Source organism: Schistocerca nitens, chromosome 5 (assembly GCF_023898315.1).
Source record: "Schistocerca nitens isolate TAMUIC-IGC-003100 chromosome 5, iqSchNite1.1, whole genome shotgun sequence".
NCBI lineage: Eukaryota > Metazoa > Arthropoda > Insecta > Orthoptera > Acrididae > Schistocerca > Schistocerca nitens.
Window position 1 is genome coordinate 801927442 of NC_064618.1, and position 25003 is coordinate 801952444.

Below are 25003 nucleotides of genomic sequence, written 5' to 3' on the forward strand. Positions count from 1 at the left end.
TGATACAGAATTTGGGCTGGACATCATTAAAAGAAAGGCGTTCTTCTTTGCGACCGAATCTTCTCATGAAATTCCAATCACCAACTTTCACCTCATAACTCTAAAATATTTTGGAAGGAAGAAACGATCACCACAATAAAATAAGGGAAATCATAGCTCGTACGGAAAGATATAGGTGTTCTTTCTTTCCGTGCGCTATACGAGATTCAATAATAGAGAACCGTGAACGTAGTTCGATGAATCCTCTGCCAGGCACTTAAATGTGATTTTCAGAGTATCCATGCAGATGTATATGTAGATGTAGATGCTCCAATATGTTCACCAAACGGAACAGACAAGCCTCCGAACCACAATTCCCGTGAAGAATTGTCGATGTCCAACCATTTTGCACCTAGTTGCAGTTTCACTGTCCTTCTACCTCTTTCTGCAGACGCTCACGACAGTAGCACGAGAACATTCGACCAGCTTCACCGTTTTCGAGATACTAATTCACATGCCCTGCGTAATAATAACCTGCCCTTTGTCAAAGTCTCTCATCTAAATGGATCTTCTCATTTGCAAACCATATCTTCGCTAGAGTGATCCCCCTTCCGTTTCTCCTCCGCTTTACTTTTGTTACCGAGTCACGTGTTCGCAACGCGACCAGGCGACATCCAACTTCGCGATGGGCAGCGGTCGTAATGTTTTGGCTTATCAGTGTATACACACTAACATCAGTGTATTCGACAAATACACTTAGAACACACCTGCCATTGAATGGTTCAAATGGCTCTGAGCACTATGGGACTTAACATCTATGGTCATCAGTCCCCTAGAACTTAGAACTACTTGAACCTAACTAAGCTAAGGACATCACACAACCTGCCATTGATCACATGCAAAATGGTCTTCATGCGCCGAGGAAGAAAACGTTAATTATGTTCCTGAACAACCTCACACGATCTCTCACCAAATATTGCCCTACACTAATTTCTTAGTTTCTGTAAATATGCGCGTTAGCGTTTTTCAATGATGTCGTAATAAACTGATGGTTCGGAGAGGCAACTGTTAGTAACTGCATTCTTTGGTATGGCTTTTACTGCTGTATTCACGAAACCTGACAGTGTTTCGCAAGTCTCGTATATCCTGCATACCAAATTTTGTCATGTTTGATTATCCCAAGGATATTAATAATGTTGGGTGATACATCCATCAGCATCACTGGAAGTTGTCGCTGTAGCAGGCATGGTATCTTTTATCAGTTGATCATTTTTGAGGTCCATTCTTTTTTCGTCAACAACTCAAGATCCATAGAAATCAAAGCTTTTCAAAAACTGTATTTTGAGATAAATTTAACGAAATATCGGTAAGATCATGTTTTCATTAGGTCATCTCTCGCGATTTTCTACGAAAAGTCTTAAAAACTGGAATGAAATGTAACGAATGTGTCGACCAATGCCATAGGTGGCCCACCAGGAGGTAACCAGGGCGGCCGTCTCAGCGGCAGCTTCTACGAGACGGTCAGGAAGTCCACCGCCCTGCTTGCGGCTGCAGTGTTAGCCGTCCTGATGACTTCTGCAGTATTAGCTATCTCCAGCAGGAAAGACACAAACATCAACCAGGACGCACCTAAGACGTCTGCAGGTAAGTCATCTACTTCATTGGCCTCTAGCGCAGAACCACGCATGCAACATAAGTTTGTGTTGTGGACTAAGGCGCCATCCCGGATACAACTCATAGTGTTCTGTTATCCTGTCCGTTCTCCTTGTCTATGTATTCCACATGTTTCTCTCCTCACCTATTCTTTGAAGAACCTCTTATTTTATTATTTTATCAATCCACCTAATTTTCAATATCCTTGTGTAGCATATCTCAAACGCTTCGATTTTCTGTGTTTCCGTACAATTCTGTGCTCCAGACGTACTTTGTCAGAAATTTCTTTCTCATACTAAGCGCAATGCCTGATGTTAATAGATTTGTTTTGGCCAGGAGTGCCGTCTTTGCCCATACTAGTCTCGTTTGTATCTCCCCCTTGCTTTATCCACAATCTGTTATTTTGCTTCCAAGGCAGAATAATTCCTTCCGTTCGCCTGCTTCATGGTCCAGCATGTTGATGAAAAGTTTACCGATGGTCTCTTTCCTGCTACTCCTCTTTACTTCGGTTTCATCTCAATTCATACTGTGTGCTCATTAGACTGTTGACTCCATTCAATATGCCCTGCGATTCCACTTATTTTCGGTGAGTTTCCCAATATCAGCGAGTCTTATCATTTGTATCATTTCAACCTGAATTTTACGCCTTCTCTTGAACTTTCCTTTATCTGCGTCAGTGGTTCTTCGATCACTGCTTCTACGATGTGTAAACTAAAGAGTCTGGGTGAAAGATTGCATCACTTTGCTCTTCCATTCTTCTTTTTTCCTCTTGGTTCTTGTACATAATGAATGTTACCCATCTCTTTCTACAAATTACTCCTCTTTCCGAATGTTGAACATCGTGGACCATTTTACATTATCGAAGGATGTTCATAGATTGACAAGTCCTACGAACATTCCTAGACTTTTCTTAGGTATGGCTACAATCATTAAGCGCCACGTCAGAGCTGCATTTCTGGAGTGTTTACCTTTCCTAACGCCAAACCGATCCTCATCTAATAGATCCTCAACTTTTTTTTCCCATGCTTCAGTATATTACAGCCTATCTCCGACGTTATTGAATCTGTACATAGAGAAAATAGTGAAAGAAAGTAAAGAGATAGGTGGAAGAGTGAATTTGTAAGAGTGAAGTTGGAAGATTGAGGTTGTAAGAGTGAAGTTCAGGGAGAAGAAACAGAAACTTCAAGGTATGCTGATGGTCCTGTAATTCTGTCAGATACGGCACTAGACATGGAAGATCAATTGCACGGAAAGAATAGTGGCTTGGGAAGAGCTTGTAAGATGAACCCAACTGAAGTATGACAAGGGGAACGTGTTACAGTCGAATTAAATCAGGAGATACTGAAAGAGATTTATTAGGATATAAACACTAAAACAAGTAGAAAGGTTTAGTTATTTAGGCAGCATAATAACTGACGATGGGCAATGTAAAGAGGTTATAAAATGTAGCCTGGCATTAGCTAGAAAAGTGTTTCTGAAAAAAAGAGTAATTTTTTTAACATCAAGTATAACTTTTATTCTAAGGAAAATTTTTCCGAAAGTGTTTGTCTGGAGATCAGCCTTGTGTGGAAGTGAAACGTGGACGATTAATAGGGTAGACAAAAAGAGTACAACTTTTGGAATGTGGTGTAGCAGAGGAATGATGAAGATTGAATGGGGAGGTCGAGTGAATAATGAATTAGTACTGAATCGAATTCGGAAAAAAGAGTTTTGTGGTACAACTTGGCTGATAGGAGGGGTAGCCTCTGGGAACCTCATGCTGAGGAATGAAGAAATAGTTAATCTGATAATGAAGAGAGGGTGTGGGGGGTAAAAATTCTGGATGGTGGAGAACATAATGCAAGGGTAGAGAGTAAGGAACCAGGAGTGGAAACAACCAGGAAAAATCTATTTATCCAGGTGTTTAATTTAACTCGGGGTCAGTGGTGCTATTTATCAAATCATTGAAATTTAGAGACGTTTATTGTCATCACTAGGAAAGAATTAGTATCACGTGATCGACAGGCACCAAAAGAATTTATAAGACGTTTGTTAATGTTCCCCTATTTACAATAGCGAAGTAGCTTCTGTCACCGATAGAAATTTTAGACTTTTTCGAGACTATTAAACGGTCCGTACGTAGTAAATACAACAAATGAAATAAATCTCATAAAACAAGGAAACACATAGATCATACACAATAAAAAATATTTCAAAACAGACAGCAAGGAAAGCTTTCGGAATTCTGAATAAAAATTTGTTGTTGTTGTGGTCTTCAGTCCTGAGACTGGTTTGATGCAGCTCTCCATGCTACTCTATCCTGTGCAAGCTTCTTCATCTCCCAGTACCTACTGCAACCTACATCCTTCTGAATCTGCTTAGTGTATTGATCTCTTGGTCTCCCTCTACGATTTTTACCCTCCACGCTGCCCTCCAATGCTAAATTTGTGATCCCTTGATGCCTCAAAACATGTCCTACCAACCGATCCCTTCTTCTAGTCAAGTTGTGCCACAAACTTCTCTTCTCCCCAATCCTATTCAATACCTCCTCATTAGTTATGTGATCTACCCACCTTATCTTCAGCATTCTTCTGTAGCACCACATTTCCAAAGCTTCTATTCTCTTCTTGTCCAAACTGGTTATCGTCCATGTTTCACTTCCATACATGGCTACACTCCATACAAATACTTTCAGAAACGACTTCCTGACACTTAAATCTATACTCGATGTTAACAAATTTCTCTTCTTCAGAAACGATTTCCTTGCCATTGCCAGTCTACATTTTATATCCTCTCTACTTCGACCATCAGTTATTTTACTCCCTAAATAGCAAAACTCCTTTACTACTTTAAGTGTCTCATTTCCTAATGTAATGCCCTCAGAATCACCCGATTTAATTCGACTACATTCCATTATCCTCGTTTGGCTTTTGTTGATGTTCATCTTATATCCTCCTTTCAAGACACTGTCCATTCCGTTCAACTGCTCTTCCAAGTCCTTTGCTGTCTCTGACAGAATTACAATGTCATCGGCGAACCTCAAAGTTTTTACTTCTTCTCCATGAATTTTAATACCTACTCCGAATTTTTCTTTTGTTTCCTTTACTGCTTGCTCAATATACAGATTGAATAACATCGGGGAGAGGCTACAAACCTGTCTTACTCCCTTCCCAACCGCTGCTTCCCTTTCATGTCCCTCGACTCTTATAACTGCCATCTGGTTTCTGTACAAATTGTAAATAGCCTTTCGCTCCCTGTATTTTACCCCTGCCACCTTTAGAATTTGAAAGAGAGTATTCCAGTTAACGTTGTCAAAAGCTTTCTCTAAGTCTACAAATGCTAGAAACGTAGGTTTGCCTTTTCTTAATCTTTCTTCTAAGATAAGTCGTAAGGTTAGTATTGCCTCACGTGTTCCAACATTTCTACGGAATCCAAACTGATCTTCCCCGAGGTCCGCTTCTACCAGTTTTTCCATTCGTCTGTAAAGAATTCGCGTTAGTATTTTGCAGCTGTGACTTATTAATCTGATAGTTCGGTAATTTTCACATCTGTCAACACCTGCTTTCTTTGGGATTGGAATTATTATATTATTCTTGAAGTCTGAGGGTATTTCGCCTGTCTCATACATCTTGCTCACCAGATGGTAGAGTTATGTCATGACCGGCTCTCCCAAGGCCGTCAGTAGTTCTAATGGAATGTTGTCTACTCCCGGGGCCTTGTTTCGACTCAGGTCTTTCAGTGCTCTGTCAAACTCTTCACGCAGTATCTTATCTCCCATTTCATCTTCATCTACATCCTCTTCCATTTCCATAATACTGTCCTCAAGTACATCGCCCTTGTATAAACTCTCTATATACTCCTTCCACCTTTCTGCCTTGCCTTCTTTGCTTAGAACTGGGTTGCCATCTGAGCTCTTGATATTCATACAAGTGGTTCTCTTCTCTCCAAAGGTCTCTTTAATTTTCCTGTAGGCAGTATCTATCTTACCCCTAGTGAGACAAGCCTCTACATCCTTACATTTGTCCTCTAGCCATCCCTGCTTAGCCATTTTGCACTTTCTGTCGATCTCATTTTTGAGACGTTTGTATTCCCTTTTCCCTGCTTCATTTACTGCATTTTTATACTTCCTCCTTTCATCAATTAAATTCAATATTTCTTCTGTTACCCAAGGATTTCTATTAGCCCTCGTCTTTTTACCTACTTGATCCTCTGCTGCCTTCACTACTTCATCCCTCAGAGCAACCCATTCTTCTTCTACTGTATTTCTTTCCCCCATTCCTGTCAATTGTTCCCTTATGCCCTCCCTGAAACTCTCTACAACCTCTGGTTCTTTCAGTTTATCCAGGTCCCATCTCCTTAAATTCCCACCTTTTTGCAGTTTCTTCAGTTTCAATCTGCAGTTCATAACCAATAGATTGTGGTCAGAATCCACATCTGCCCCTGGAAATGTCTTACAATTTAAAACCTGGTTCCTAAATCTCTGTCTTACCATTATATAATCTATCTGATACCTATTAGTATCTCCAGGATTCTTCCATGTATACAACCTTCTTTTATGATTCTTGAACCAAGTGTTAGCTATGATTAAGTTATGCTCTGTGCAAAATTCTACAAGGCGGCTTCCTCTTTCATTTCTTCCCCCCAATCCATATTCACCTACTATGTTTCCTTCTCTCCCTTTTCCTACTGACGAATTCCAGTCACCCATGACTATTAAATTTTCGTCTCCCTTCACTACCTGAATAATTTCTTTTATCTAGTCATACATTTCATCAATTTCTTCGTTATCTGCAGAGCTAGTTGGCATATAAACTTGTACTACTGTAGTAGGCATGGGCTTTGTGTCTATCTTGGCCACAATAATGCGTTCACTATGCTGTTTGTAGTAGCTAACCCGCACTCCTACTTTTTTATTCATTATTAAACCTACTCCTGCGTTACCCCTATTTGATTTTGTATTTATAACCCTGTAATCACCTGACCAAAAGTCTTGTTCCTCCTGCCACCGAACTTCACTAATTCCCACTATATCTAACTTTAACCTATCCATTTCCCTTTTTAAATTTTCTAACCTATCTGCCCGATTAAGGGATCTGACATTCCACGCTCCGATCCGTAGAACGCCAGTTTTCGTTCTCCTGATAACGACATTCTCTTGAGTAGTCCCCGCCCGGAGATCCGAATGGGGGACTATTTTACCTCCGGAATATTTTACCCAAGAGGACGCCATCATCATTTAATCATACAGTAAAGCTGCATGTCCTCGGGAAAAATTACGGCTGTAGTTTCCCCTCGCTTTCAGCCGTTCGCAGTACCAGCACAGCAAGGCCGTTTTGGTTAATGTTACAAGGCCAGATCAGTCAAACATCCAGACTGTTGCCCCTGCAACTACTGAAAAGGCTGCTGCCCCTCTTCAGGAACCACATGTTTGTCTGGCCTCTCAACAGATACCCCTCCGCTGTGGTTGCACCTACGGTACGGCCATCTTTATCGCTGAGGCACGCAAGCCTCCCCACCAACGGCAAGGTCCATGGTTCATGGGGGAAGAATAAAAATTTATAAATCCATAAAGCTGATAAAATTAAATGAAGGAACAATTGACGTTATATAGTAACGTTTCTTAAACCCAGTGACAATAAACGATGACAGAACCCCAGAATACAATAACGTGCGCGTAATACCCATGAAACCAGTCATAATTTCTCACGTAAAGTCTTTTAACGTTCTGCCAGGGGATGTGTAACCATCGCAGTGGAAAAGACAACCAAGCCCTAGAACACTGCAATGACCTTGAACGAGCAAAAGACGCTTCCCAAGATAGATAAAAGTTTAACTGAGGACAGTCTGGAAACAATAACGCACAGAAACACGCATTTCACACTTCCTTGGTAGGCAGTAAATCTGAAAGCGTTTCGTTTTAAAATGTTTCTCACCAGACTAAATTTCCTTTGGTGTCCCGCTGGCGGTGCCGTGAACGAAGGAGACAACTGTTACTGTTGTACACACTGCTGCCGCAAGTTGTGCCCTTGCACGACCTTACAGACTACAGACGCGCGAAATTTGGCACGGACTCCAATGCGAGATGCCTTTAATAGGTTCCACAACGAAACATTGTCTCGAAATTTGGTAGAAAATCCGAAGAAATTCTGGTCGTATGTAAAGTATACAAGCGGCAAGACGCAGTCAATACCTTCGCTGCACAGTGCCGATGGTACTCTTACCGACGACTGTGCCGCTAAAGCGGACTTATTGAACGCAGTTTTCCGAAATTCCTTCAGGGAAGATGAATGGAATATTCCAGAATTTGAAACACGAACAGCTGCTAGCATGAGTTTCTTAGAAGTAGATACCTTAGGGGTTGCGAAGCAACTCAAATCGCTTGATACGGGCAAGTCTTCAGGTCCAGATTGTATACCGATTAGGTTCCTTTCAGATTACGCTGATACAATAGCTCACTTCTTAGCAATCATATACAACCGCTCGCTCACCGATAGATCTGCACCTACGGATTGGAAAATTGCGCAGGTCGCACCAGTGTTTAAGAAGGGTAGTAGGAGTAATCCATCTAACTACAAACCTATATCATTGGCATCGGTTTGCAGTAGGGTTTTGGAGCATATACTGTATTCAAACATTATGAATCACCTCGAAGGGAACGATCTATTGATACGTAATCAGTATGGTTTCAGAAAACATCGTTCTTGTGCAACGCAGCTAGCTCTTTATTCTCACGAAGTAATGGCCGTTATCGACAGGGAATCTCAAGTTGATTCCGTATTTCTAGATTTCTGGAAAGCTTTTGACACCGTTCCTCACAAGCGACTTCTAATCAAGCTGCGGGCCTATGGGGTATCGTCTCAGTTGTGCGACTGGATTCGTGATTTCCTGTCAGGAAGGTCGCAGTTCCTAGTAATAGACTGCAAATCATCGAGTAAAACTGAAGTGATATCAGGTGTTCCCCAGGGAAGCGTTCTGGGACTTCTGCTGTTCCTGATCTATGTAAATGACCTGGGTGACAATCTGAGCAGTTCTCTTAGGTTGTTCGCAGATGATGCTGTAATTTACCGTCTAGTAAGATCATCCGAAGACCAGTATCAGTTTCAAAGCGATTTAGAAAAGATTCCTGTATGGTGTGGCAGGTGGCAGTTGACGCTAAATAACGAAAAGTGTGAGGTGATCCACATGAGTTCCAAAAGAAAACCGTTGGAATTCGATTACTCGATAAATAGTACAATTCTCAAGGCTGTCAATTCAACTAAGTACCTGGGTGTTAAAATTACGAACAACTTCAGTTGGAAAGACCACATAGATAATATTGTGGGGAAGGCGAGCCAAAGGTTGCGTTTCATTGGCAGGACACTTGGAGGATGCAACAAGTCCACTAAAGAGACAGCTTACACTACACTCGTTTGTCCTCTGTTAGAATATTGCTGCGCGGTGTGGGATCCTTACCAGGTGGGATTGACGGAGGACATCGAAAGGGTGCAAAAAAGGGCCGCTCGTTTTGTATTATCACGTAATAGGGGAGAGAGTGTGGCAGATATGATACGCGAGTTGGGATGGAAGTCATTAAAGCAAAGACGTTTTTCGTCGCGGCGAGATCTATTTACGAAATTTCAGTCACCAACTTTCTCTTCCGAATGCGAAAATATTTGTTGAGTCCAACCTACATAGGTAGGAATGATCATCAAAATAAAATAAGATAAATCAGAGCTCGAACAGAAAGGTTTAGGTGTTCGTTTTTCCCGCGCGCTGTTCGGGAGTGGAATGGTAGAGAGATAGTATGATTGTGGTTCGATGAACCCTGTGCCAAAAACTTAAATGTGAATTGCAGAGTAATCAAGTAGATGTAGATGTAGATGTAGAATGTTTACGGTGAGTTTCCCCTCTTGTATCATACCGAGTGCTGAAATGTGGAAGCATCGAACCTGTGACAGAAGACAGAGAAGGATGTCAGGCTTCATGTCCAACAGAAATAAAACATCCGTATGTCTTCAGCGCGGCACTTGAAGCGCGGCAGCTAGTTGGACTTAAAGCCATTAAACAAGGAAACCACGCTGAGGACAAGACTAAGAACACAGAGCGGCATGTTGCGCACATCACACGGTCGCTGTAGCCCTCGTTGCTAGGTTACAAAGTACTAATGTGTAGCAGAGGGAAGACCTCTGTCGATAGCAGTTTCACGAGCCGATAAACGTATCACAAGCCTTGACATTAATAAGCATCCAGAATGAAATTTTCACTCTGCTGCGGAGTGTGCGCTGATATAAAACTTACTGGCAGATTAAAACTGTGTGCCAGACCGAGACACAAACTCGGGACCTTTGCCTTTAATCGCGGGCAAGTGCTCTACCGAATGAGCTACCCACGCCTGACTCACGACCCGTCCACACAACTTCAGTTCGCCCAGTACCTCGTGTCCTACCTTCCAAACTTCACAGAAGCTCTCCTGCGAACCTTGCAGAACTAGCAGTCCTGGGAGAAAGGATATTGCGGAGACGTGGCTTAGCCACAACCTGAGTGATGCTTCTGTGAAGTTTGGAAGGTAGGAGACGAGGTACTGGGGGAATTGAAGCTGTGGTGACGGGTCGTGAGTCGTGCTGGGGTAGCTCAGTCACTAGAGCACTTATCCGCGAAAGGTAAAGATCCCGAGTTCGAGTCTGGGTCAGGCACATAGTTTTAATCTTTCAGGAAGTTTCAACGGTAAGCATGTTCAAATCGATGTACGTTTTTTTTTGTTATGCAGAGATGAACAGACTAGCATATGACAGTCAGCTGCAATAAACCAGTCTTCTAACTGAAGAGCCCAACACTACCAACATTAGAGGCTCTGCGTACAATACTCTTATTTCAAAAAATTAAGCATAGATCGATGCCGCCAGTGTTACGAATTGTCTTTATAAAACACAATTAAAATATCTGACTTCAAAAAACAGGTTATTAATAGAAAACATGTCACTGGATTCGTCAAAAGTAAAATTCTTTCAAAAAAAATGGTTCAAATGGCTCTGAGCACTATGGGACTTAACTTCTGAGGTCGTCAGTCCCCTAGAACTTAGAACTACTTAAACCTAACTAACCTAAGGACATCACACACATCCGTGACTGAGGCAGGATACGAACCTGCGACCGTAGCGATCGCGCGGTTCCAGACTGTAGCGCCTAGAACCGCTCGGCCACCCCGGTCGGCAAAATTCTTTCTACAGATCTCAAATCACTGTAGCAAAAAAGTAGTATGTATAATAAAAGTAAAATCCGGTACTAAAAATCTTACATAATTCTCCGAAAGTGGAAGTTATGCCTGAGTTAACAGTATTCACACCTTCAACTCGTATTTTCAAATGGCTTTGAGCACTATGGGACTTAACTTCTGTGGTCATCAGTCCCTTAGAACTTTGAACTACTTAAACCTAACTAACCTAAGGACATCACATACATCCATGCCCGATGCAGGATTCGAACCTGCGACCGTAGCGGTCACGCGTTCCAGACTGAAGCGCCTAGAACCGCACGGCCACTCCGGCTCGTATTTTCCATTGAGATTTGATTCCTTGCCTCTTCGCATATACGGCAATTTACTGAGTTATTCTTTCCAGCAGTACTATGGAAACAAAATAAGGTATGGGTTATCCAACCTGGTCAAATGTATTACGAACAGTCTTCTACTTGACATATGTATTTATCACTAAAATAATATAACAACTGATTCATAATCGCAGTTGCGTCTGGTGATACATTACTTGCATTTTGTAGACATGTTTTCGTTAGTAGCCACGACGTAAGTCGCATATGGAAAATATGTGGTAAAATGTATAAGGCCACACTACTTTTACGAAGAAACGCTCTACCTAATCTTAAAAATGTTGCTCTTACGGTTTCTGCAGTGTCCTATGTCTCTTGCGACGGATGAATTGCACACTACCAAAACATGATCATCATATCCACGTAGGTTAGCACCAGAATTGGTGATAGGCTGGTTTCCGCTACTACGTTAACTATTTGCCATGTCTTTGCATTATGAGTAATATCGGTACTTTAATTTATCCTTATGAATTTAGAGAGTTCTTGTTACTGTTTCATCTAGATATTCGTCCCTCATTTCCATCGAATATTTACTGATTACTCGACTCCAGACAGGGTAATGTGCAGCTGTCAGTTCTCTAATGGGGCTTCAGTGTCCGAACAGTTTCTGCGTATTTAATAGCTTGTATAAAAGCAACCGTCTAAAACGAAACCTGACACTTTTGTAGGTCGTTTGTTGCTGCTCAGTAGTTGGTGTAAAGGGGTAATAGAAGGCATGCACTGAAAAATTTTCGAAACGGTTTGCGGAGCCATCATTTATACGATGAAGTATCATCCAGGTATATACTAGGGTTGGACTATGTAGTGTGGTGATCATGTTTTGTGATTTTCCATGTACGGTGAGATCCAGGCCTTCCCGTCGAATAGTGTAGTTTTATTGGAGTCTTTCCTTTGATTATTTTTGTTTTTCCATAGATATGTAAATTATATTTTGTATACGTCGAATGTTTTATAGGTTTCACTTCATAATATCCATCCAGAATGAATATATGATTCAGTTCTTTGTAAAACTCATAATGACTGCAGAATTATTTCGTTAGGAAATTTGGACATGGAAAGTTGTCACAGACCACGACAGTTTACAGCGCATTAGGTTTTGTAATTTAATTGTCTCCATATCGCATTTCCCTATAACAAATTGATACCATTACTCATCTGTGCCATCCTTGAATGTCTTTATCCTGGTCAAAAGCACCGAATAATGGTAGGTAACATACATTTTTCGGCGGGGTCAGGTATTTTCTCTGCCTCGTGATGACTGGGTGTTGTGTGATGTCCTTAGGTTAGTTAGGTTTAAGTAGTTCTAAGTTCTAGGGGACTTATGACCATACATGTTGAGTCCCATAGTGCTCAAAGCCATTTGAACCAACATACATTTTTGTTATTAAACTTTCCTTAAACACTAATGGATCAGTACTTAAGCTACGTGGAAAACCAGTTTCCAGAACATTCGGCTCGAGGTTGAAGCACACTATTGTGTCCGTATCTGCTTACAAATAAATTTTATTTGATCCGTTTCCGTCTTGAGAGAAGGCAATTCTCTTCCTTCCAGATGTGTGTCGCTGAAGTTACCGCATCATGAACTGCATTTTTATTTTCATTCTATTAGGTAAAAAGAAAACTGCTCTTTACTGCCTGTACATACAGAAATTCCAGCTTTTATAGGAACTCTTCACAAATTTGAAATACATCTTGTTTCCACCAGCTGCTATTATTGTGATTTTCCGTATTTTGCGTTATAGCTGTTATTCTTCCATAGCTTGTCAATCGCAACCATAGAGCACTTATTTTAAAATGGTATTTACATCGAAATTTGTGACGGGGTTGTTGCGGTTAACATTATTTTATACTGTGTGTGTGTGTGTGTGTGTGTGTGTGTGTGTGTGTGTGTTTGTACGTGCGTGTGTGGTGTAAGCAGCGTGTCCCCACTTACTTGTTTTGATTTTCACGTTATTTTCACAATGAAAACTGCACTTATTAAAAACTTGCGGTTTGTCACTGTTTACAAAATTCAAAACCATATGTTGACAGTTGAATGTATTCTGAGCGGAGTTAGTGCACTGTTAGGAGTAACATTCCCAGTCGTAAATTTTCGATGCAAATAACCTTCTTCATTAAGTTCTCTGTGGTTGCAGATGACAAACTGTAAAGAAAAATAGTTATAAAGCAAAATACAGAAAATCACAATAACAACAGGAGGTGAAATATCAGAGCGAGATCGGATTAGGTAACAACTACGGTAACAATATACAGGGTGTTTATAAATGATTATCGGGGTTTTAACGCTTTATAATATTTATTATATTAAACATACAGTTATAAGTGATATATCAAATGAAAGAGTAACTCAAACAGTTTTACCAAGAACCTTATAAACGTTCAATGTAAGCACCATTTGTCACACGGCACACATCAAGTCTATAGCCGAGTTCTTCCCAAACGTGATAAGTGTGTCTTTAGTGATTGTAGCAACAGTTGCTTCAATCCGGTTTCTTAAGTCAGGGAGGTCTGTTGGTAGCGGAGCCACGTACACACGATCCTTGATGAAGCCCCAAAGGAAAAAATCACATGGTGTTTGGTCGGGTGAACGTGGAGGCCATGAAAAAGCAAGCCCTGTTATTGGGCCCCTTGCGGCCTATCCAACGCTTGGGTACAGTGAAGTTCAACCAATCGCGTACTTCGCTATGACAGTAAGGTGCTCACATTGAACATTTAGAAGGTTCTTGGTAAAACTGTTTGAGTTGCTCTTTCATTTGACATATCATTTATAACTGTAAGTTTAATGTAATAAATATTGTAAAGCGTTAAAACCCCGATATTCATTTATGAACACCCTGTATACGGGACTAAAGATTATGCACAGTTTACAGTGAGTTGTTGACAGACGTTTTACAGTATTTGGTACACTGCTAAATAAAGTGAACGACGACTACCATCATGTGTAGAATGCTCAGTTCGATTACTCTTGGCGGCGAGTGCAGGTGAGCCCTGCGTTGAGGTTCTGTCTAACTGGCAAACAAACAGCTGACCGGCTCCCTGTGTCTACTTATACTGACACCCTCTGCCACGTATCAAACAGTAAGGGATGTACCTTAAAGGCAATCAAAGTTGCTACGGAGGTGTAAAGATACACTGTTTTGCTGAATTCCATATAGGAGTTTTCCAAATCCTGTAGCAAATTACATTTGTTTCGGGATAGGGTGAATACCTTTCTTAAAAAATGAAATTTCTGTATGTACAGATAGGAAAGAATTTTCCTGCTACCTGAGGGAAAGAAAATTAAAGACCCACTGACGATGCTGTAACTTTAGTGAAATATTTCTGGGTATAAAGAAGGAAAAAAATGTGCTGGCACAAGTAGGATCCTATGTCGAAACAAATGTAGTTTGCCAGAGGATTTGGAAATCTCCTGTTTGGAGTTAACAAAAAAGTGTACCTTTGCACCACCATAGAAACTTTGTTTTAATATATGTCCCATACCGTCTGGTACATGGAAGTTGTATTTGCACATGAGGAAGTGTGGTATTTATGACCACAACAGTCTATATCTGATTGCAGATACAACACTAGATTGGCAGTTGATGACAGAACTCGGGCGAGAGATCAAATTGTGGCCCAAGCGGAGTTCAGTGCCAGCCGACTCTACGAGTCTTCTGCTTCACCCCATTCCTGCCGTGGTCGTCGGAGACACGCCTGACGCGTACTGCGAGACGGAAGCCGCATGCGTGCCACTGTTGCGTAAATACAGCGACGAGCGCCAGGTCCAGTGGAACTTCCTCGTAGATGTGGCGGGCAACGTCTACGTGGACCGAGGCTGGGACGCTGCCACCAACGTGTCGTCCTGGCTGCAGGGCTGCAACATAGCAGTAGCACTCGTGGGCAACTTCCAGGACCAAAATGCTACCGACAGTATGATGAAATCGCTGCGGCAACTGCTGGAATTCGGTGTGAGCTCGGGTAAGCTGAAACCCGACTACCGACTCGTATCGTACGGCCAGGTGGAGTCCTTGATCCCCGTTAAGAGTCCGGGAGATGGCGTGCTGAGAGTGATAAACGGATGGCCACATCGATGCATGGCAGACTGTGACCTTGGCCTAGAATGTCTTCACTCAACACGTATAGTTAAGAATCGTTAGACAAAACGACCATTTTATTCGAGATTAAGATAAATTGCCGGAAACCACAGGCAATAGTTATGTACTTATTCTAGTGCTGCTACTTAACTAATTCATGATACTGCTATTAGCACTAAAGTGGACTAAACTCCGTCTGAACAGGCCTTGGTAGGCCCAACGGTACCGACCGGCCGCCATGTCATCCTCAGCACAGGCGTCACTGGATGCCGTATGTCAGTTTACGAGACCGGAGCCGCTACTTCTCAATCAAGTAGCTCCTCAGTTTGCATCTCAAGGGCTGAGTGCACCCGCTTGCCAACAGCGCTCGGCAGACCGGAGGGTCACCCATCCAAGTGCTAGCCCACCCCGACAGCGCTTAACTTCGGTGATCTGACGGGAACCGGTGTTAGCACTGCGGCAAGACCATTGGAATACTGTTATTAGAAGTTAGTTTAAAACAGTGCTATATTTTCTGTGTAGATGTTGCTGTAAATTGACATAATAATAAAACCATATGATAGTACTGGTATCGTTTTTCTACCTTTCTACGTGACCGTATTATTTCTTTCATTCCGTCGTGGAAGAAATCCTGTGGTGTACCTTGGTAGGATCGGCGGGAAATGATGAGGAGGGGAAAACAAAACAAACCAGTTGACTAGCTTTTTCCGACTTTGAAAACTTAACGTAAGAGCTCGCAAGCATATTTCATTCCTTGAAATGTATTACTGAAATTTCATTTCATCGTTCTTTTTTTTCTTAACATTATTTTCGTGATTTAATCTGCAGATCTACTGCAGTGAGAATTGTGCTTCGCAAACATTTGTAGTGGTACGTGGTTTAAACAAAAGAAGATAGTCGTAACTTTTGATGGAATTATCATTTCAGTTTTTCATGTACATTGATACCAGATAATTCTGCGCTACCTGCTGTTCACTCTTTCCTATGTACAACCGTGGATCATAAAATAATGTGGCGTACAAGGAACAGTTCTAACAAGGAAACATCCTTGACTCCACCTCATATTTTAAGGACGGGAAAGGACAGTTGCAAAATATCAGCCATTGACAGTACAAGGTTATGATCTTCCGATTGTACAGCATTTAAAGTTTGGCGTGGACCGGTTGTTTGTCTCTCGCTCCAGCCTGCTGTAGTGCTCTAACGCCCTGGTGAGAAGTACTGTACAGTGTCAGAGCCCTCCTATTTGCGGAACGTTGAAGGTGAAGGAAGGGAAGAGGAGAGGTGGACACTTCTGATCAACTTGTTTTTAAATCTTGTTCGAGAAGTCACGTTCTTCTACGCGAAAAACAGTACAAAAAGTGAGTACGTAGTATGTCCACTTCATGCTCATATACATTCAATAATATTTTAACAATATTCTCCGCCTGATATTTTACAGGTATATATAAGCTTCAGAATCAATATTACTAAGCCTAAGTAAATGAAAAATAATTATGAAATGAAATTAATGATCTTCGATTCACAATTTAATTATGGCTATCGCGCTGAAGAATAACGCATACCTGGAAATGTACTTCACTTTAACAATGTCAGCATTAAAACCGAAAGCAAATAAAGCACAACAGTGATGTTAATAATTAAATACCGCTACGCTAGTTATTTAATGACATACCAATTCATTTCATTTATCTAACTGTACTGATGAATCGCTAGATAAAAAAAGTTCAAAGGAAAGAGAGATCTGGCACCAACTACGCACTTTGAGACCATGAACAACGTAAGTTACCAATGTCAAAATAATGTTTCACAAACCTCTCGCCCACTCCGCTATGCAGTGATTCACGCTTGGGCACTAGGCGGCTGCAGTGCGGCGGAGCACATGACAAGCAAACTGTGCAAGCGGAAGTTTAACAGCTGTACTTTCAGGAAGTTGTAGCCGCGTACCATCAGAACTATAGCCCAAATTTTCCAGCGGGATAGAGTGATAGGGCTGATATCTTGCAAGTAAACATTATTCTCCTCAAAATATGAGGTTGAGGTTGTGATGTTTCCTCGTCAGAGAAAGTAATGAAAGACATTCTGTTCAATACGGTGTGCGTGAAATCTTATGTGCATTACTTTGTTCCCATTTCTAACATTCCGAATAACGCATAAAGACTATCAGAAGGTGATTTCCAACATTGTAAATAAAGGAAAGTCCCAAAATACACTGTTTTAGATTCGCTGAATCATTCAAAGTCTGTCGGCAGAACCACTAACTCGGTACAATCGTTCGTGTTTTGTTACAACTCATCGTGTTCTGTCGTGGTTGAGTACTTCGGGGTTACAAGGAATCTCTCTTTTATTTGCATCTCTTTTTTGAATTAGCTGAACGTAACTCAAAATTTCCCCTAGTGTTTTGGGAATATTTTAGTATGTTTAGCATCAATATTATATTATCGTCTTTTCAATGTTTCTGCTCCATTTACTTTGCCTGCTTGCTAAAAGTAAATGGAGAAAAATTCTGCCTTCTGCAATAAACAGTTTGATCAGTTTTGTTTTACAACAAAACCAATCAGACGTTGTCTTACGTACGGTAAAATTTCTATATTGAAGGCGATAAGGGTAATGTCTCATTGGTTAAACAACAAATTGTGAAGAAAATTTCAGGTGACATATATTAACCTGAAAACATATGACGTTGTCTTCTACACTATAGCTCACCTTAACTTGTTACATTAAAGCAATCGGTGTCTTACTGAAGGCAGAATATCTTACCAACATTTCTCTTAAAGTCAATTAACTTCCTCTCAGAAATGTACTTAGTCGCTTTGCGAGTCTATAATGAAACAACTCTTACACAGAAGAAGAGTTTTTAGAACTAATGCAAAACTGAACAAACCCTTGAAGAATTCCGTATCAGTGTTTGCATTATATCACGTATATAACAGTGCGAGAAATGCAGGAGTACAAAAATTGTGTTGCTGAAGTAGAGGTAACGAGCTCAAATTAGACAATATCAGCGACAAGAGCATGGGCTGATAACCCTATGATGTAGCAAAAAAAGATCCTTTATGTTGCTATTAAGGCCTAAATAAAGATCGAAAACACGAGGATAACCCTGACTGTAACTTCAGATGTGAAGTAAATGAACAAAGCACTACGAATAACAATTGGAATTATTGTTCATGAAAGTAGATAGCTACTACATACTGTATTATAGAGTGTGCTGCGATCCATCAAACGCATTGCCGCAGCAAACATGCACACAAACTTTAATTAAAAGTAGGATTACATGCCAGACTTTTCCTCTCGCTCTAATGCCTTTGCTACCCTAATAGGAAAGAATAAGTAGGGACGATACATTGCTGACAGCAAAGCATAAGAGAACTGTATATTACGAGATGAGCTACGTCCAGTATTTCTGCAGCTTACACGCATGAGCAGGTGTCTCCATGAAGCAGAGAAAGAAGAACTAGAACATGATCACAGGACTTGTCCAGAATTTCCGTCAGGGAAACTGTAGTTTCCCTTGTTTATGTAGTTTAGGCTGACAAATTCCATAACTTTTCATAAAATTCGTTTCTGACGATTCGTTTTGCAATATGATGCAGTGTGTGTATCCATTCCATTAATTGCTCGTCCGAACAGATGGTCGATCACGGCCCATCGTTGTTCCTCTTACTGTGCAACGAAATATCCGATATACGGGTGGTTGGAAACCAGCAATGGGACAACTCAGTGAGAGTGTTGCAATCACGAAAGACCCTTGAAGTCAAACATATAAAGGAGGCAAGAAGATCATCACCTACCAACAGAAATAGTTGCTGTTATGAAGCGGCTAGCTTGCACGCAACAACTGCACAGCTTTGTCACAGAGCCAGACAGAGGTAGGTAACAGCTACGGTAATACTGTAACAGTGCATATGGGAACGTAGATTAAGCACAGTTTACAATGTGTTGTTGACAGAAGTTTTACAGTACTTGGTACAGTTCTAAACACAGTGAACAACGACTAACATCATTTGTAGAATGCTCAGATTGACTCCTCTTGGCGGCGAGTGTAGATGAATTATGTTTTGAAGTACTGTCTAACTAGCACACAAACTGCTGACTGGAGCCCTGTGTCTACTTATACCAGTGTTTGGCTGATGGATTTAGACTTGGTAGCTATTGTGTTCGTGTGACGTAAAGCAGAGGTGTAATAGAGTGTGCGCCCTCTTTGGATTTCAGCATGTACTAATTTGCGCCTGAGACATAGGCAGCTCGGTGCTCTGCCATGTAGGCTGTGTCTCTTATCTTTTGGGGGACGCAGCAGACAGGTACATGAAGTAAAATCATACTAACTTGTAAACGGTTTGCGTTAGGACCTTCAAATTGCACTCTTGGCCGCCGGGCATGATGGGAAACAGTATGCGTATGTGTGGTTAGGTTTAGCGATGAAGCCACTTTCATTTTGATGGGTTCGCCAATAATCAAAACTGCGCATTTTAAGGAATGAGAACCCGCATTTCGCGAAGTCCTTTAACCCTCAACTGGTGACTGTGTAGTGTGCAGTATCCAGTCACAGAACAATCGGTGCGATATTCCTCAATGGCACGGTGACTACCGAAGGCTACGTGAAGGTTTTGGAAGATGACTACATTCCCATTATCGAAAGTGACCATGATTTCGACAAGATGTGGTTCATGCAAGACAGACCTCGACCCCTTCGAATCAGGAGAGAGTTTAATGTCCTGGAGGAGCACTTTGGGGACCGCACTCAGGCTCTGGGGTATCCAGAGGCCACTGGAATGTGTCCCGATTGGGCGTCACATTCTCGGGATCGAACACATGCGACTCCTTTCTTGGGCTATATTAAAGTCAATGTGTACAGCAATACCCCCAAAACCATTTCTGAGCTGAAAACAGCTATTCAGTAGGTCATCGACAGCATCGATGTTCCGACACTTCTGAGGGTCCTGCAGAATTTTGCTGTTCGTCTGCGCCACATCATCGTCAATGATGACAGGCATATAGAGCATGTCATAACCTAAATCAGAATATCTCTAGTGATGTTACATGTTGAATAAAGTGTGTGCAAGCCGCAGTTTGTAACTAATTTACGTTTATTTCGTAATGTTCAATAATTGTCATCTTGTATTAGTTGACAAAGAAAACCACATTCCCAGCCGTAATGGGAACTAAATTAACTGACTAGGTTCAGTCCTAAGTTTATTTCCTTACAGGGTGAATACAGAAAGTGTTCGGCGCCTTCGTTGGCCAATGTGAAGCCCTGCTGGTAAAGTCATTAAATTTATTGATAATGAGTAATAAACAGGAGTACAATGCTGATAAAAAATGTGGATAAACACACGGATAAAACGTTAAATTTGAGAAAGTGAATGTCCAAATTCCTAGAGCAGGAATACAGAGCTGATTGTGTCTGAAATAAGGTTCAAATGTTCAAATGTGCCTGAAATCTTATGGGACTTAACTGCTAAGGTCATCAATCCCTAAGCTTACACACTACTTAACCTAAACTATCCTAAGGACAAACACACACACACACACCCATGCCCGAGGGAGGACTCGAACCTCCGCCGGGATCAGCCGCACGGTCCATGACTGCAGCTGAAATAAGGTAGCTCGGGGCAGAATAGGACAGCGGGGTTCCACAGGATTTATAACACTCCCGTCTGCTACACCATAACGTTAAAGCTGGAGGTAGTTCGTATAATGAAATTATTTTTATTCAAGCAATTATGGTAAAAGCAACAGAGCAGTGTTTCCCTCTGAGAGGAATTTCGTTATGTTGACCGTGTTGTACCTAACGGAGGTGGCTTATCGGAAGTGAAAGTCAGAAGTATGCAAATATTTAAACAGAAACAAACAATAATTTACCTATCCACAGTGTCCAAATGATAATAAAGAAAACGGTCGCCAGCCTAATTAGGTATGAGAATGATTAACATTCTTGTTCAAGAAAATAGGTACGAGTGACTTTAACAGACAAACACAACCTATACTTTATCATATGAGAGTGCAATGAACTCGGTCACTAGCAGATGTTGACGTTAAAGTTGGAGCTGACAGCTAGAGCAGAACAAACTATTTGCATCAATGTAACATAACGAAACACAATATTACCTTGAGGACTTAGTGGAACTGAATGGTCTCAATAATATTATTGTTACAGTGAATTTTAGAATCACAAATTGGACGTAGGTTCAATATCATTTTTTCAATCATATTCCTGTCTGGCTTGAAATATGGATATGGTTCACAGCAAAATTAACTACTATGAATAGATTAAGTCTCTCGCTACTAAACACCTTTCCACTTAGAATGAAAATTTAATGTATTTCTACTAACAAACAATTTCTCACTGAATTTTGAATAAAATAAGTTACTGTTTTCATAGATAGTGGTCTTTCTATTAATTGTTATTTATCGTGAGCACAAAGGATAACCTGTGGGTCTTATTACACTATTAATATGCACTTTTAATACACAAGAGGAACCCAATATCGTATATAATTTCACTTGAATAGCAAGAGTAATTGAAACTTGCTATAATTAAGTAACTTTGTGCATTTGAACTACTTTCGATAGCGGGGGGCCCTTAATCTTGACCACTGTAGGAGAGCAAACTAAACACACTTTCAATACACTAAAGAAATAAGCCCTTAACAAACATGAACGTGTAACCTTCAACAGTATTAGTTCTCAACTTTTACTGCAGTAGAACACAACTTGATGCAGTTATAAGACAATAGGTCACCTTTGGTTGATTTTCGACAGACTGCACTGTGATAATTTAGTTTGCAAAACTCTATAAGCCACAGTTTTGAGAACTTTCACTTGAGAAGTTGGCACCAAAATTTTAATAAGCAGTTTTAATAGAAAAATTATTTTCAACAATCATCATTTACTATATTACTCAGTTCTGCTACATAAACTTTAACTTTTTACTATGTTCAAGTGGCATTAATTAGTAAAACACTGGGCTTTCCTTTTTTCACAATATGGACATTCGGTAAGAATTTTTGACACGGGAAGGACCCTAAGTGGTTGTGTGACTAGGGATGAAAAAAAATCAAGGTAGGTATAAGAGTTCGTGTATAAGTTAACTTATATTTGCGCACACTGAAACATCCAATGAGCTGATCCTTCACTTTACGTGTTTACCAGTCACTGGTTACTTTTTCAGTGATTGCGCAATGTGGTGGCGATTGCATGTTGATAGGTGGATTTGCAGGTAGAATCGCCGGACTCTGTCATTTCTTGGTGGCGATGATAGATATCGATTCCAGAATAGTTCCAGCTCTTTATCCATCCATCCGAGGCTTTGGAAAGCGGCACGGAAAGCCTCTCTCGGCACCAGCCCAATATACAACTTTTACATCAGCAGTTGACAGTTTGGTAGCTCATCCCCGACTGACTCTTTGTTGTACCTATTCTACCTATGCCAACCACAATTTGCACGCGCTACAGAGTTCCGTTCCCGATGGGAAACACAACAACTTATACATACGAAACAACTAAGAACCCTAAGTGAAGGCCAGCAGTTTACATAACAGTAACCAAACATATTAAATAAGACAGAACATTTGCACATATTGACATTTCTAAAAAAAATTATTCACCCAAATTTCAAATATATACAATAAGTTCCGTCTCCCTCCAAATGAGACAAAGAATTTAAACGACAGATATGCTACACTGCATATAATCAAACCATAACATCAGAGTTTTTACAAAGAGAGGAGTATACTATTTTGTGTTATCGATTCAATCAAACAACATTTACAGAAACTCAACGATATAACATTAAATAAAACAAAAGGCAAAATAAATCAGTAGAACAATAGAGCTCTGGTGTTACAGATTGTGCTCTTTTCTAGGATGGACAGCACTGCAACCTATTGTACAAACTTGTAACAGTGCCTCTAAATAGAAGGGAAGGCGCTGAAACCGTTTTAACTTGGTTTGGGTTGCGACTTGTGAGTGGACGGTTGTCCTTCACGTTTCCAGTTGCACTTTTAATACCTTTTGGTGAATTTCAACGCACGTTAAGCCTCAGACCCCATTTTATTTCCAAGTGCATGCCATTCGCTACATGTCGGTTATACACTGAGTCCTAATACCGTGCCGGACCACCTTTTGCCCGGCTTAGAGCAGCAACTCGACGTGGCATGGACTCAACAAGTCATTGGAAGTTCCCTGCAGAAATGTTGAGGAATGCTGCCTCTGTAGCCACCCAAAATTGCGCAAGTGCTGCCGGTGCAAAATTTTGTGCTCGAACTGACCCCACGGATAAATCCCATTAATGGTTCAAATGGTTCAAAAATGGTTCAAATGGTTCTCAGCACTATGGGACTTAGCATCTATGGTCATCAGTCCCCTAGAACTTAGAACTAGTTAAACCTAACTAACCTAAGGACATCACACAACACCCGGTCATCACGAGGCAGAGAAAATCTCCGACCCCGCCGGGAATCGAACCCGGGAACCCGGGCGTGGGAAGCGAGAACGCCACCGCACGACCACGAGCTGCGGACAATCCCATTAATGTTCGATGGGATTCATGTCGGGAGATTTATCCAGAACGTTCTTCAAACCAATAGCAAACAACTGTGGTTCCGTGATATAGCGCTTTGTCATTCATAAAAATCCCGTCGTTGTTTGGTAGCATGAAGTCTGAGAATGGCTGCAAATGATTTCCTAGTAGCACTGGTCATTTCTAGTCAATGACCGGTTCAGTTGGACCAGAAGAGCCAGTTCATTCCATACAAACACAGTTTACACAATCGTGGTGTCACTACCAGCCTTGTTGGCGACTTGGGTCCAAGACTTCTTGGGATATACGCTAGACTCCACCCTTACACCAGCTTTTACCACCTGAAATAGTGGCTCGTCTGACCAGGTCACGATTCCAGTCGTCTAGGGTCCGAACCATATGTCACGAGCCCATGAGAGGTGCTGCTGGCGACATCGTGATGTTAGCAAAGGTAGGCGCGTCGGCCGCCTGCTTCCATAGCCCGTTAACATCAAATAACGCCACACCGTTCTAACGGATACGATCGTCGTTGTATCACATTCATTTCCGCATATGTTTCTCACAGATTGCTTGTCTGACAACTCTGTGCAAACGCCGCTGCTCTCGGTCGCTAAGTGGAGGTCGTCGGCCACTGAGCTTGTAACAACAACTGTACATATAATAATTTTTTCCTTCTGATTTTCGATAAATTAGTGTAAGCAATGTTTTGATTTCATTTCTTTTTCTTTTCGTGTCATTATGTTAAAGAAAATGTAAGCAACTTTCGATGTGAATATTAATATTTATGTCAAATTTCAAGCAATGCTATAACAGAATTGAAGTGTAACCCATGTCGAATCTATTGTAACATGTTTAAAATTGTAATTGTGCGCCTGGTCCATACGTAGGCAATGTATTAGGATACGTGGAATGTAAAACCTTTGGTGAATACCCTGTCTGTAGGGGAGCGGTAAAAGGTGGATGGCAGGCGAGCGCGGGAAAATGCACACGGGCGCGGCACGGCATAACGGGCTCAGCAATATAGTCGGAGTTGGGCATCGGTCTGAGAAACACGTTCTGGATCGAGGTGGCTCTCCTGGAAAACGTGATTTCATTGAGCCTCGGATGTGCCGTTTCCGACGACTACACAGCATGGCTATATTCTATAGGCACTAAATTGAAAAGGATTGCGACGCTAAGAAGAAGCAAAGTGCCGATACACCAAGAGCCATAGCTG

At 41.2% G+C, this 25003-nt stretch overlaps 1 protein-coding gene across 1 annotated transcript in view; it reads left to right on the top strand.

Moving 5' to 3' along the window:
- The window catches only part of LOC126260728 (peptidoglycan recognition protein 1-like), a 53707-nt gene extending 38378 nt beyond the window's left edge, over positions 1-15329 (top strand). Inside the window, exons 2-3 of the mRNA XM_049958066.1 lie at positions 1444-1623; positions 14752-15329. Of these exons, the coding sequence (XP_049814023.1) occupies positions 1444-1623; positions 14752-15329 (758 nt within the window). The remainder of the gene's footprint in view (positions 1-1443; positions 1624-14751) is intronic.
- The last annotated feature ends 9674 nt before the right edge of the window (positions 15330-25003 follow it).